At 42.1% G+C, this 11,957-nt stretch overlaps 1 protein-coding gene across 2 annotated transcripts in view; it reads right to left on the bottom strand.

Annotated features, from left to right (window-relative positions):
- The window catches only part of SMARCC1 (SWI/SNF related, matrix associated, actin dependent regulator of chromatin subfamily c member 1), a 98,194-nt gene extending 86,439 nt beyond the window's left edge, over window positions 1-11,755 (bottom strand). Inside the window, exons 1-2 of one of the 2 annotated variants that reach the window (XM_067292098.1) lie at window positions 11,470-11,755; window positions 4,025-4,144 (exon numbers count right to left, since the gene is read on the bottom strand). In XM_067292098.1, coding sequence (XP_067148199.1) covers window positions 4,025-4,144; window positions 11,470-11,733 — 384 coding nt within the window. In that variant the 5' untranslated portion in view covers window positions 11,734-11,755. The remainder of the gene's footprint in view (window positions 1-4,024; window positions 4,145-11,469) is intronic. The other variant, XM_067292099.1, reaches the window with a different exon arrangement.
- Between the last annotated feature and the right edge of the window lie 202 nt (window positions 11,756-11,957).

The following is an 11,957-nucleotide window of genomic DNA, read 5'->3' on the forward strand; positions in this document are numbered from 1 at the left end:
CAGGCTCATTCTTAGCAAACTAAAGTCCTTTACAGCTGGAGCAGAAATTCAACTGTGGAGGTAGCCTCTGATCAGAAGCCTGAACAGAATCAAGATGTTTTAACACACAATGATTTTACTGACATATTACTTGGCTCCCTGAATACAGGGGCTGGTTTTCAAACACGCCTATGCACACGCATGCATGCAAACTCCAGCTGCCCTAAAAAAATTCAGCCTAACAAAGCCAAAAAACACCCCTGTAATCAATATTTCTGTGACACTTACGCAGACTGCGGTTGATTCTGCTAGGCTGCTATATATGTATGGTCATCCAGAATCACCAGCTCTGTTTTTGCTGACATGCTAGACATGTCACACAGCTGAATGAAACCACAGCAGCAAAGCCTGCTTCATCTGCGCTTCAGGATCTGTTGACCTAACTGGTCTACCCAGTTCCCCCCTACTTCAGATTTTGGGGGTTGTTTTTTGGGAGTGTTTCTGGGGAGGAGGGGGGAATTGTTGCAGCTTCTCCCTCATCAAGTTGACCATCAGTAGCACACTCGCTTCAAGCATTAAGACCTGACAGCACAGAAAGTAATCAATGACCACAAGAGTTTCCAAAGAGGCAACGTTAAATCTTTCAGTGACAAGGCAGCGCCATTAGGCGCTGAATGGGCAATTCTTTACCTTGGCATTCCTGCAGTTTGGCACAGGATGCAGGAATCTAGGAATCCCAGGAGGCACAAGTCTGACAGTAATCACAGTGCCTTTGGCAAATTACTATTTTATTAGCAAACACAGGAAGATTAGCCAATACTAAACTATGAAAAAGAGTATACAAATTCTTCTCATAGACATAGGTCACTTTTTTAAACTGTCTCGCAGACTTCAGCGAGACCCTCTTATGCTTGTAGCAATGACTACAATTTTAATAAAAGGAATTAGCTTTTAACGATTAGACAAAACTTGTTCTGCAGAAGAGAGAACTGATAATAAGCCAGATTCCCTTCCACATTTTTACCCAACACAATCCTTCACATAATCCTTTTGAAACTCCCCAGCCTTGTTATAACAAGGCAATGAAGATCAGCTGGCCTCATAACTTTCTGTCTAAAGGGTTAGTATCTTGGTATGATCTTCATCTGAAACATGCAAAACTAAGAATCAATCAGAATTTTTGGTTTTGAAAATTAATGAAGGTGGATAATATGCATTTAAGTGCAGTAATTAGAAGACAGGCACTGAAGTCCACTGTAACAACAGTCTCCCATTACTTGAGATGCATTTACAGATCCTGTACTGTGCTGCATCCTTGCCAGGAACAGGAACTTAAAGGATTAGCAACCCTCTATGGGGTGCAAGCTTCAACTATTGCATTCACTCAAAGCACTAAATAAAGCGTATGAAGTTTATTTCAAAAAATGCAGACTGTGGTGGGTTTAATTCAGTACAGGTCAGAGAAGGACCTTGAATACTGACTGAACAGGGCAGCTTCCCTTCGTGACTGACCGCTCCACTGCTGAAGTGCAGTCACTTACGAGAAAAAGTGTGCGGTATGCAGGCCTGAGACCGGTTAGTACCTGGAAAATAAGGACTCTAATGTGGACTGGAGGAAGAACAACCTTGGACTGGTATGTTCGCATTAGCAAGTGCTCCTGGAGAGCCACATCCCTGTGTTTCGCAGCAATTGCGGTTCTAAAGAGCAACACTTAATCTGAAACAAACTGCACTACTAAGGGAAACGCTGCAGTGCGTATTCATGGAAATCAGTAATCAGCATCAAAGAAGGGACCGTTAGCTGGGGTCTTTAATGATGGTAGTTGTGAGCAACTCTCACAAACTAAGGATCTCTTCAACCGTCTGCAGGTACCCAGCATTCAAAGTTTCAATGTTTTGGGGGCTTGTTTGTCTTTTCCTCCATATGAGCATGACCTCCTCCTCACTGATTTTAAACTTAAGATCCTCCCTTGCCAGGAACACGGTGATACTGAATAGTCACTACGATAACTACAAATTTTCAGCCTCCTTTAGTCTTATTCAGTTTCTTTTCAGTGAAAGACTTTTAAATAGCTTTATTTGGAGCTTAAAAACATCACTTGAGATCTCCCTTCACCTTACCTCTCTAAGACGGACATAGTGGTATAGAACTGAAGCATTCTGGCTCTTCTTCAAAGTGCTATGGTAGAATAACCAAATCTCCTTAGCAGCCTAAAAAATACCTTGAATTACATGTCTACATGCCTAAAAAAAGTGAAAGTTAATCTGCTCTTAAGAGTAAGTATACCATTTCCTCATAAGAAAACAAAATAAAGTTAGATGCACTGAAGAGTTGTCCCCTGTCAGAAGTAACTGAGAACACAGAGATCCAACTGCTGTAAGCTGAAGCTACGCAAATTCAATTAGAGCTTCAGAACAACAAAAATAGTTAAACACATGAAAAATATATTTATAATGCCACTGAAAGCTTCATTACCTGATTTTATTTTGTTTAGGGTATGACAAATTGATTTATGGCTTGACAGCACTCAAGCGATTTAGCAATTTCTTGCTGAAAATGGGTACGGTTTTATGGTCTACACTGCCATATCAAAATAAAACACCACAATATTCACCTCTGATCCTAGAGGTCTAAAGTTTTGTTATTACCACTGAAGTCATGTGACCAGAACGGGAGAGATGGTGAGTTACATCTGAATGGCATCTCGTGGTGCTTCCTAAGCATCAAGAGAGTCATGCAACAGATAAGTTTGAAAACCTCTCTTCTGGAGAAAACGTGAATTTCTAGTTAGCATGAATTCACACTCTTGACAACAACAGGTACATGAACAAAACATACGTAAAAAAAAAAAAAAGTTAACCACAAAGTAAAAAGATAGTATTCTGAACTGGTGGACCAAAGCAGGTATAAGTACTTTCAACTGTTTTCTAAACGACTTGAGTTTATGACACTAAACAGTTATAAATATTCCCAACTTAATTTGGGCATCTAACAGAATCCTAGATTGCACAGTCTTAGGTCCCCACTGAGTAATCTGAGGCAAAGATAATCAATGACTCCATTCAGACACTACTAATTAGTAACATTTATCAGATGGTATACAGCTCTCACTATTTTGAGTTGGTAAATTCTCTGAAGTAAGGGGCTAATTTAAACTGGTGATTACAACACGGCAATTCATCTCAAATTCTTCTGTACTTCACTGCTGATGTGCACAATGCCACATAAATATTTATGACAGTCTTCCTGGCCCACAAAGATTACTCTAAATCATCAGACTGGATGCTTGATACCATGAGGATGCTGCAATCCTTGCCTTTCGCAACTGAACTCCCTTTGTCACTTTGTCCTTACCATTTGTTGTATCCCTCTCTCGTCTCTATCAGACGTTCAGACTTCCAGCACGTTTGGACACGATCTTTATGGTACGCAGGGTTCCAAGCACAACAGGGCTAACCCTGAATGGAATCACTAGGGATAGTACTGGTAAAGTTGTACTAAGTTTGAAGTTTAAATACCATAGGCAACCCTCAAAACGTTGATATTATTGTTGATATTATTTAAATAATAAAATTTATCAATATTCTGAGTGACTGAAAAACTAACCCAGACTAACTAGGTAATTATGCACAACCAACACACACATTAAATCTGACAGCATTACAGGTTTGAAGTTGTCATTGAATATTTCTGTTGCTTAAAACTTGTTTGCTTTGGAAACAGTATGTTAGCTGGTCTGTTTAGGATGTATTCGTCCGAACAGATTTGACTTTAATTTACCAGTTTACAAAGAACAAGCACTAGATATTAAAACCTTTCAACAATATTCATGAAATTATTTGCAAATGTGGAGAGAATATTAAACTGAAGATCTGTTCTTACAAAAAAGAGCTGCTCTATTTCACCCGTTCCAAAGAATGCAATGACAAAAGCTTCAGAATAAGCACAGACCTCCCAATCAGCTGGACGCATGCCAGCAGCACGGATACGGGCTAAACAATGAAATACACTGTTGTAATAGCGGTGGTTAACTCTATTACTCACAGGAAGCTTTGTGAAGGCAGGATTGGTGACATGTTTTCCAAAGGCATCTTCCTGGAATTGCAGCAGCTGCACTACCAGCCCAGCCAGAGTTTTATTGGTAGGAGCATCTGCTTGAACATACTGGAAAAAAAAAACAAAACCAAAAACACACGCTTAGTTGGGACAGAGGATAATAAAACATGAAGACTGGTTTAGCAAATCCCCAGACTCCTGTATCAGCTGTCGAGCACAGTTTAAGATACAAAGATTGCTATCTGTGCCTGAGGGTGGGGGGCACCAAGCACAAATATATTTTTCAAGCTGTAATCTTAAAATATATCAAGTACTTGTGAATCATCATCAGTTCATCATGGCCACTGGTGTTTTACAGATACGAATTAGCTACTTCAGTCCGATTTCTAGTTCCTAATAAAGTAATAGGCTAATTCTGGCCCACACATAAAAAGTCGCTGTGGAAGGCTTTGTGTAAGATCCTTCTGCAACGAACTGCTACTACTACAGGTTAATCCCAATAGTGTCCATTTGTTACTATTTAGCATGTCACATACAAACAAACAAAATGACCCAGACAACTACACCTGCAACATTCTGCAACAATCTACTGTTTCCCCAGGATATACTTGTAATAAAAGCATTCATGCAAGGGGAAAATGACAGCATGGAATACACAAAAATTGACTGGCTGCAGAGTTTTAATTATTCCTGGTACTACAATATTCACTTACTGAATGTAATCTTCTCACCAAGCCAAAAGATTTCTAATGGCAGAATTAAGTTAGAAACATTACTTGTTCTTACAGAATACAGTAGTATTAGCTATTCTACAGCCATTTACCTGGGTAACAGTATGAACCATAAGACCTTCACTTTTCCTTCAAATCAGATTCTTCTAAAGCCCCGTAAAAGATCTGTGAGCCAGAACCTTCAGAAGTTTAAATCTGTTGTTTTAAATAGCAGTCAAACCTAATTAGGTTTTTCCAAAGCACTAAGTAGTGAAATACACTATAAAAGGCGTGACTTTTTTATGATGATTTTACAGTGTTTAAGTACCTGAAGGTGCAAGTTCTTTCAGTACTTGTTAAGAGGCAGACAGACACATCCGAGAAATTAAATCTTAGCAACTCAACTGAACCAGCCTATCAGCAGCAAAAGACTCGCCAGGTGTCCTACTGTGCGCATAAAATCCGATCTGGAAATATGACCCCATAAAAGAACAGAAGGATAAACTTCCGAAGCTTTTCCTTACCTTCCCCCAATGAAAGGCAGGCAACTGTGACAGTTTTATCCAATTAACAGTTCTCATCAACTCACATCAGCTACTACAGAGATATGAAATATCAGTAATAGTCCGTCTTTTTTTTTCCTGCTAGAGCACCCCTGAAGACTTTTGCTCTTAGGAGTTTTTAAAAACCTCTGGAATTCCATGCTCCTCTCAGCTAGCAACGGAGCTTTCTCAGTTAAACCAAGTGCGCTGTAGCACTACATCTTTAGTTTGCATTGTGGGCATCCTCCAGGAAGATAAAAAAATGCAAAAGCTACTTTGTATAGCTTGAGAGAAGATATGTAAATCTTCATTATTAGAGCATTATTGAAAAGACCTCAACCATTATAACTCATTTCACAGGGAAAAATTAACTCAGAACTGTTGCATTTGCTTTTTTTTATATAGTGTAAAAGTCTTAAATCTTTTTGCACTAAATTTAATACAGTATTTTAAATGAATAAAGCACTGAATGAAAAGGTGACTTATCCATAAAAATGCAACAAGACAGCAAGTATTAATGGCTCCCATCAACAGTTTGTGAAACAGAATAACGAAGCACTTCTGTACTTAAAAAACACTATAAAAATCAATCACCAACCAAAAAAAACTTTGAATTCAACTAGTCTGCTTCTCAATCCATACAGTCTACTTATAATCTCACAGCTTCTTTACGCCACCTAGAAAGAAAACTGCATCCTGCTTTGAGCGTAACTCTAGCTAAGGTTCTCACAACCTGTAGTTTGAGGATCCCATAGAACTTGGGAAGATGATTCATGAGGAGATAACCAGAGAAAGAACATACACTTCTTCACACAAGCAAGCCAGCAAAAACAGAAAATGAAAATCAATGCAGAAATATTGCAATGTTATGGGGTTTCAGTAGGGTTTTTTTTTTTTGGCACTTGTAAGTGAAAGTCATTGAGACAACACTACAATCAAAAATAAGCGATGCATGTGTTTTTGATTTAAGAGCTGAAGAACATTGCTCCAGCCTATTGTAAACATATAGTGACTTAATGCACACAGCACTGTTACCTCAGTTGAAAACTGAATTCAGAAGAGGTAGTATTCTTGCAGGGACTTACTGTATTTAATTAAAATATCTTTTTCTTCAGAAAAAGATTTACATGACAACATACTTGGGAAACTTTTCTTAGGAGTGTGAAATTTTTCAGGCATTTACTCCTTTACACACAGATCCCACTTTTACCTCTTGCAGGAGGCACTGACGGCTGGCCAGCTATCAGAAAGGAAGATAACATTAGGAATCCCTGATTCTATTTTAGACTACATCTTGCAAATTTTTTTTGGACAGGCAAAGTCACTTCTTTGCCCAAGGTTCCTCCTGAACAATAAGGACAGAAACCTCCAAAAGGAAGCACAAAGACTCCTCTCATTCGCTCACTGTACCCTAACCAGCAATGCAAATGGATCTCGCTACAGCAAAATTAGTAAGATTATTTCCTGGTTGATATACAGTGTTTCTGGAGGAACACGGAACATGAAGTCATGACACACCTGCAGCAAACAGCTGTAGATTTCACTACTCTCCATAGCACATAGAAGCTGAAAGTGATTCTGCAGCAAAAAAGATTTTTAAATGGTAGATTCCAAAAGACAGAAATTATGTCTTGTTCCTAGCCACATAGCTTTGGCATAATTTTTAAGTGCTGAAATACCAAAGCCTGATCTATACTGTAAAGATTTTCTGACAATTAGAAATACAAAAAAGACACACATCCTTAAGCTACACTGGCATCAAGCAGAAAACACACATGGTCAGAAGACTTTTAGTGTAACTCAAATCATTCAGGAAGAGAGTAACTACCAGCAGAAGACAACACTTTATTTTCACTAGCAAGATTTGCCATTACGACTGCACTGGAAAAGCCTTTGTCACATGGACGTAAGGGAAGATTTGAGTATCCAGTTTTGATGTGGTTACTGACCTTAAATAACCCCATTATGGCTCTGTGCTGTAGCACTGATGCACAAAATCCTTTCCTTCCCCCAAAACAAAGAACATCTAGGCTCAGATCACTAAATAACAGAGAGAGGAAGACCAGCATTAAAATATTCCAATTTAGGTTATAACTCCCTTTTATTTCCTTCTTAAAGGCACAAACACAGAAGAACTCTAAACACATGCACAGAAATCCCTCCCTCAGATTAAATCAAAGTCAGTCAGTAGAGAAATACTTGATAAGGATAACACCAGCAAGAGAAGTCAGAGCTAGCAGAAAGATAATTACGAATCGTCTAAATCCAGCTCCTGGCTTGTAGTGAACAAGCAGGTGGTCTCCAACCAGATATCTACAGCCAGAACAACGGCCATTTCAGAACAGCTGCCAAGAAACGGATCGTACCTCCTCAGTCTCTGGGCTGAGGCGTATTAATAGAATGGCATAAAGGAATCTCACACCTATCATTATTGTCTGCAGCAAAACAGAACATGTGCTCCACTGACATCAATCTAACGCCTTACAACAGCATCACACTCTTTATTAATAAATTTTGTTTCCCTTTCACCGTTATTTTACACAGAACACTTGGTAATAATAGTAAAAGTGCTTCCCATATACTCAAACCATGCACAATTCCAAGCAATACCTAGTACACAGCAATATGGTTTCATGTCTGCACGTATGGCCCACGCTTTGTCTACTCTTCTAGCTCACCCTCTCCGAGGTAGCACTCCATACTTTCTTAAAAAAAGAAAACAAAACAAGACACTGAAGCTCCTACCAGCTAAGATAGAGAACTAGATGTGCTTAACACTCTGGGAATTGTCCTCAAGGACTACAACTAAGATCAAAACTATTTTCTTCATCCTTAACAGTATGAATGCAAAAAAAAAACCAAAACAAAACAAAAACCCCCCTCTGTTTTAGGAAAACATTTTAAACACAAGAAATGATTTCTCTTTGTGACAAGCCATTTTAATATAAGCAATTTGTTGCTTAAAGCCAGAGGGATGACCTAAACAACACATAATATTAGAAATCACTGAGCATTAACACAACACCTATGAAGTGAATCGCTCAGTTTTTCCTCCACCTTTGAACTGCAAATTTCCACTTACAATGGACACCTTTATGTCACTAGAGTTAATCTTCCCAAACGCTATGAAAGATTTCAACTCCCCCAGGTCTTAAAAACCACAGCACGAAATACAGTTTGCAACTCCCAAGGAAGAGAGGCCCAAACATCTGAATTACAGTCCAAGGCCTGGAAAGTATGGGACCTCCTATACCTTTCAGTACAAGGAATCAGAACAAGAAGAGTTCCATACATTACACATACAAAAAGAGGGAAGGACACAGAAGGCTGGAATACGCAATTTTATTTTCTGTCATTATGCTTGGTGTCACTAACAGTCCATCCCCAATATTCCTTCCATCTTTATAAGCATCCTCTACTCAAACAGCTGCTTCTCCCCTCTGCAACACAAACTCTCAACGCACACCACCTTTCTGTACAGCCATGGAAGGACCTTCCTCACTGTCAACACTTTAGCTAGGAAGAAGAAATAGGCCTCAAAAGCTTGCTTCTCGGGAAAGCAGTACATCCTCTAACAGCAAAGCAGGGTTACAATCCCCACATCGTTACCTAACAGAATTTATCACCAACAATCTCTGCTGACGGATTCGACACACTGCCTAGGAAACCCATTCCTCACAGTTAATAGCGGTTTTCTAATATTCTGTGCAAGTCTTTCACGCTACTGTTTAAACCTGCTATTTTTTTGAGCTATACTCTAGAGACATGGAGAACATTACTGTCTTCCACTCGTGTATTTGAAGACTCGTCTAATCTAGAGACAAGAATGGAAAGATGGATAATCACCATTCTCCCACTCTCCCCTTGCCCATCGTGACTTCTGGGCCTTGGATCAGGCTTGCTGTTCTCTGGATCCCCTCCCATCGGGCCACAACCTCCTCGGCGCTTCCAGAGCTGGACACAATACTACAGGTTCAGGCTCTACCAATGCAGAGGTGTATACATATCAATTTTTAAGAGCATATGATGGGCATATATCTGCTGTAATCCCCAAAGTACTTTTCTGAAATATGACACACCAACAGCAAAATTGCCACCTGAATCACAGGAACCAAGATTAAGAATTAAGTATCCACTGTACAAAGCAGCATTTCCCAAGAAGAATTAAAGTCAGTTAACTACAGTTCAAAAAGGAATTAACAATTCCATTTAAAGTTTGGGGCTACATCTTTAAGCATTAGTAATAATTATCAAATTCCTTGTTTCACAAAACAAGAAGGATTTTTAGTCTTTCTTCTTACTTTTCAAGGAATTTATACAGCAATATTTTGAAATTCGCTTGCCCACTAGATTCCTTCTTAGGCCAATTCTGTTTACCTTCCAGAACTTAAGAAATAAATATAAGTATCTAATCTTTCTAATCAGTAATACCAATAAACATAAAGTAATTATAACATAAAGAGTTCTGCTTTGATTTATGAAATGAAAACTCCCATCCCTGAACTACAGATAAGAGCCCTGCCAGGCTATAATAAGGTGAGAACTAACCCATCTAGATAGTTTTCCCTGACAACAGCAAGGGACAAGCGGAGTCAGGAATAACTGTTAATGCTTTTAATAACGTAACTTGAGAAAGCTCATCAGCAAAGCGGCAGATGTCAGTTCTAAGTCATTTCAGAATTAATAAACTTATCTTGCAGATATTCCATCATGAAAACAAAATCAAAGAATGTTCCTCCTCAAAAGTCTAGAAACCGTGGAAAAGGCACAATCAAAACAATAAAAGGTCGAACTAAAGATACAGTTTTACATTATCATTCCTTTATCAACATACATAGTTTAAGCGGCTCACTCAAATTATTACCTGACCCCCATTAGGCTGATTTGACTATATGTGGCTGCGCTCTAAACAGATTCGCGGAAAGACCGGTAGAACACACCTCTAAACATGTTTTGTTTTTATTTTTAAGCCCAGATCAGTACACACATCCATTTCAGAGCACTGCCGCACAAATAATCAAATCAACGGCTCCAGCGGAGCAACAAGAGGCAAACTGGTCCATAGGTTACTTAAACCAGACCTACCAAAGGAGGGAGAAAAAAAACAAAAAACCACACACACACAGATCACCATCTCCTAAATCTGAGATAAAAATAAAAAATAGAGCACACTTAGTTTGTCTAGCATTTCCCCTTGACATCTCTCTTTGGCTTCGTCCTACCTAACGCTCTTCCTAAGATTTCTGCAAGGCCGTCTAGACACATGTATCTGCCTTTGGGAAAATTTCAGTCAGGTAATTTTTCAAGGCCTATGTATAAGGAATCATACTGAAAGCCAGAAAACCATCAAAAAGGAAAAACACCTAAAAAAAAAAAGACAAGAAGCAGAACACAACAAACGGTCACTGTGCGGAAGAAGAACGAGAGCGCAGGGACAACACGCAGCAAGCAACGGCACCCCTGGATAAAAGTGAGCCAGCCACGACCAAACCAACAAGCGTTTAGTTTTCCCACACGCATTAGCTTTGGTAAAACGCAGTTACGAACAGCACGAGCAGTATTTTTTTTTTTTGGTGTGTTTTTTTTTTTAAACCCACTAACGCTTAAGGGGAGGGGCTTAAACAAAACCCATATAATATCCTGGCAAGCCGCTCTACGACTTGCCTACACAAGAAAGTTGCCGCTGCAGCTTCGCTCAGTATAAACACGGGTGCGAGGCACGGGAAAACAGCTCTGATGGACAAGGGGAAATATATATATATATATATATATATAAAATTTTTTTTTTTTTTTTTAACCTGAAGCGGTCGGGAATCTCCGCAGAGCGGTGGCTCGGTGCTGACCCCCCGCCCTCCCCCCCGGCAGCGCTACCTCCAGCGGAGGGGTGCGAGGGCCCACGCGGCGCGGCAGGGCCGGGCCGGGCCCCGCTCCCGCCCTTCCCCCGGCGGCTCCGCTGCGGGCTGACAAAGGCCGGCGGCGGAGCGGAGCGGAACGGGGCGCCGCGTCCCCCCCGCCGGGCCGCCCTGAGGGAACTTTCCCGCGCGCCGCGGGCAGGGGGCAACGCGGGACCGTTAAACCGCCGCCGCCGCCGCGCGCCTTTGTTAGGCCCCCTCCCCCCCTCCCCTCACACACACACACACACACACACACACACACACACGCAGCCCCCGCCGGGCCGCACCTTCTTGTAGTGCTTCCCGAGCCAGACGCGGACCGAGTCGAGCTGGGACACCGTCTCCGGGCTCTCCCAGAACTTGCCCGTGGGGCCGCCGTCCTTCCGCCGCGCCACCGACAGCGCCGCCAGCCCCGGGCCGGCGCCCACCGCCGCCGCCGCCGCGGCTCCGGGCCCCGCGCCGCCGCCCGCCGCCACCGCCGCTGCCATTGTTACCCTCGCCGAGCGCCGCCACCGCGGCCCTGCGCCTCCCACTCGCCTCACTCCGCGCATGCGTCGAGCCCCGCTCGCCCCGCCCCTTCGGGCATGCTCGGGAGCACCGCTGCCCTCCCGCCCGCCGCCGCCGCCGCCGCCGCCGAGCGCGCGTCGGTCCGCTCCCCCCCTCCCCCCGCGGCTGCCGCTGAGCGTCCGCGCGCCGCGGCGGTCAGCGCCTGCGCCCGGCCGCCCCTCCCCCACGGCGGGCCGCCGCCGCCGCCGCCACCTCGGCGCATGCGCGG

Source organism: Apteryx mantelli, chromosome 2 (genome assembly GCF_036417845.1).
Source record: "Apteryx mantelli isolate bAptMan1 chromosome 2, bAptMan1.hap1, whole genome shotgun sequence".
Lineage (NCBI taxonomy): Eukaryota > Metazoa > Chordata > Aves > Apterygiformes > Apterygidae > Apteryx > Apteryx mantelli.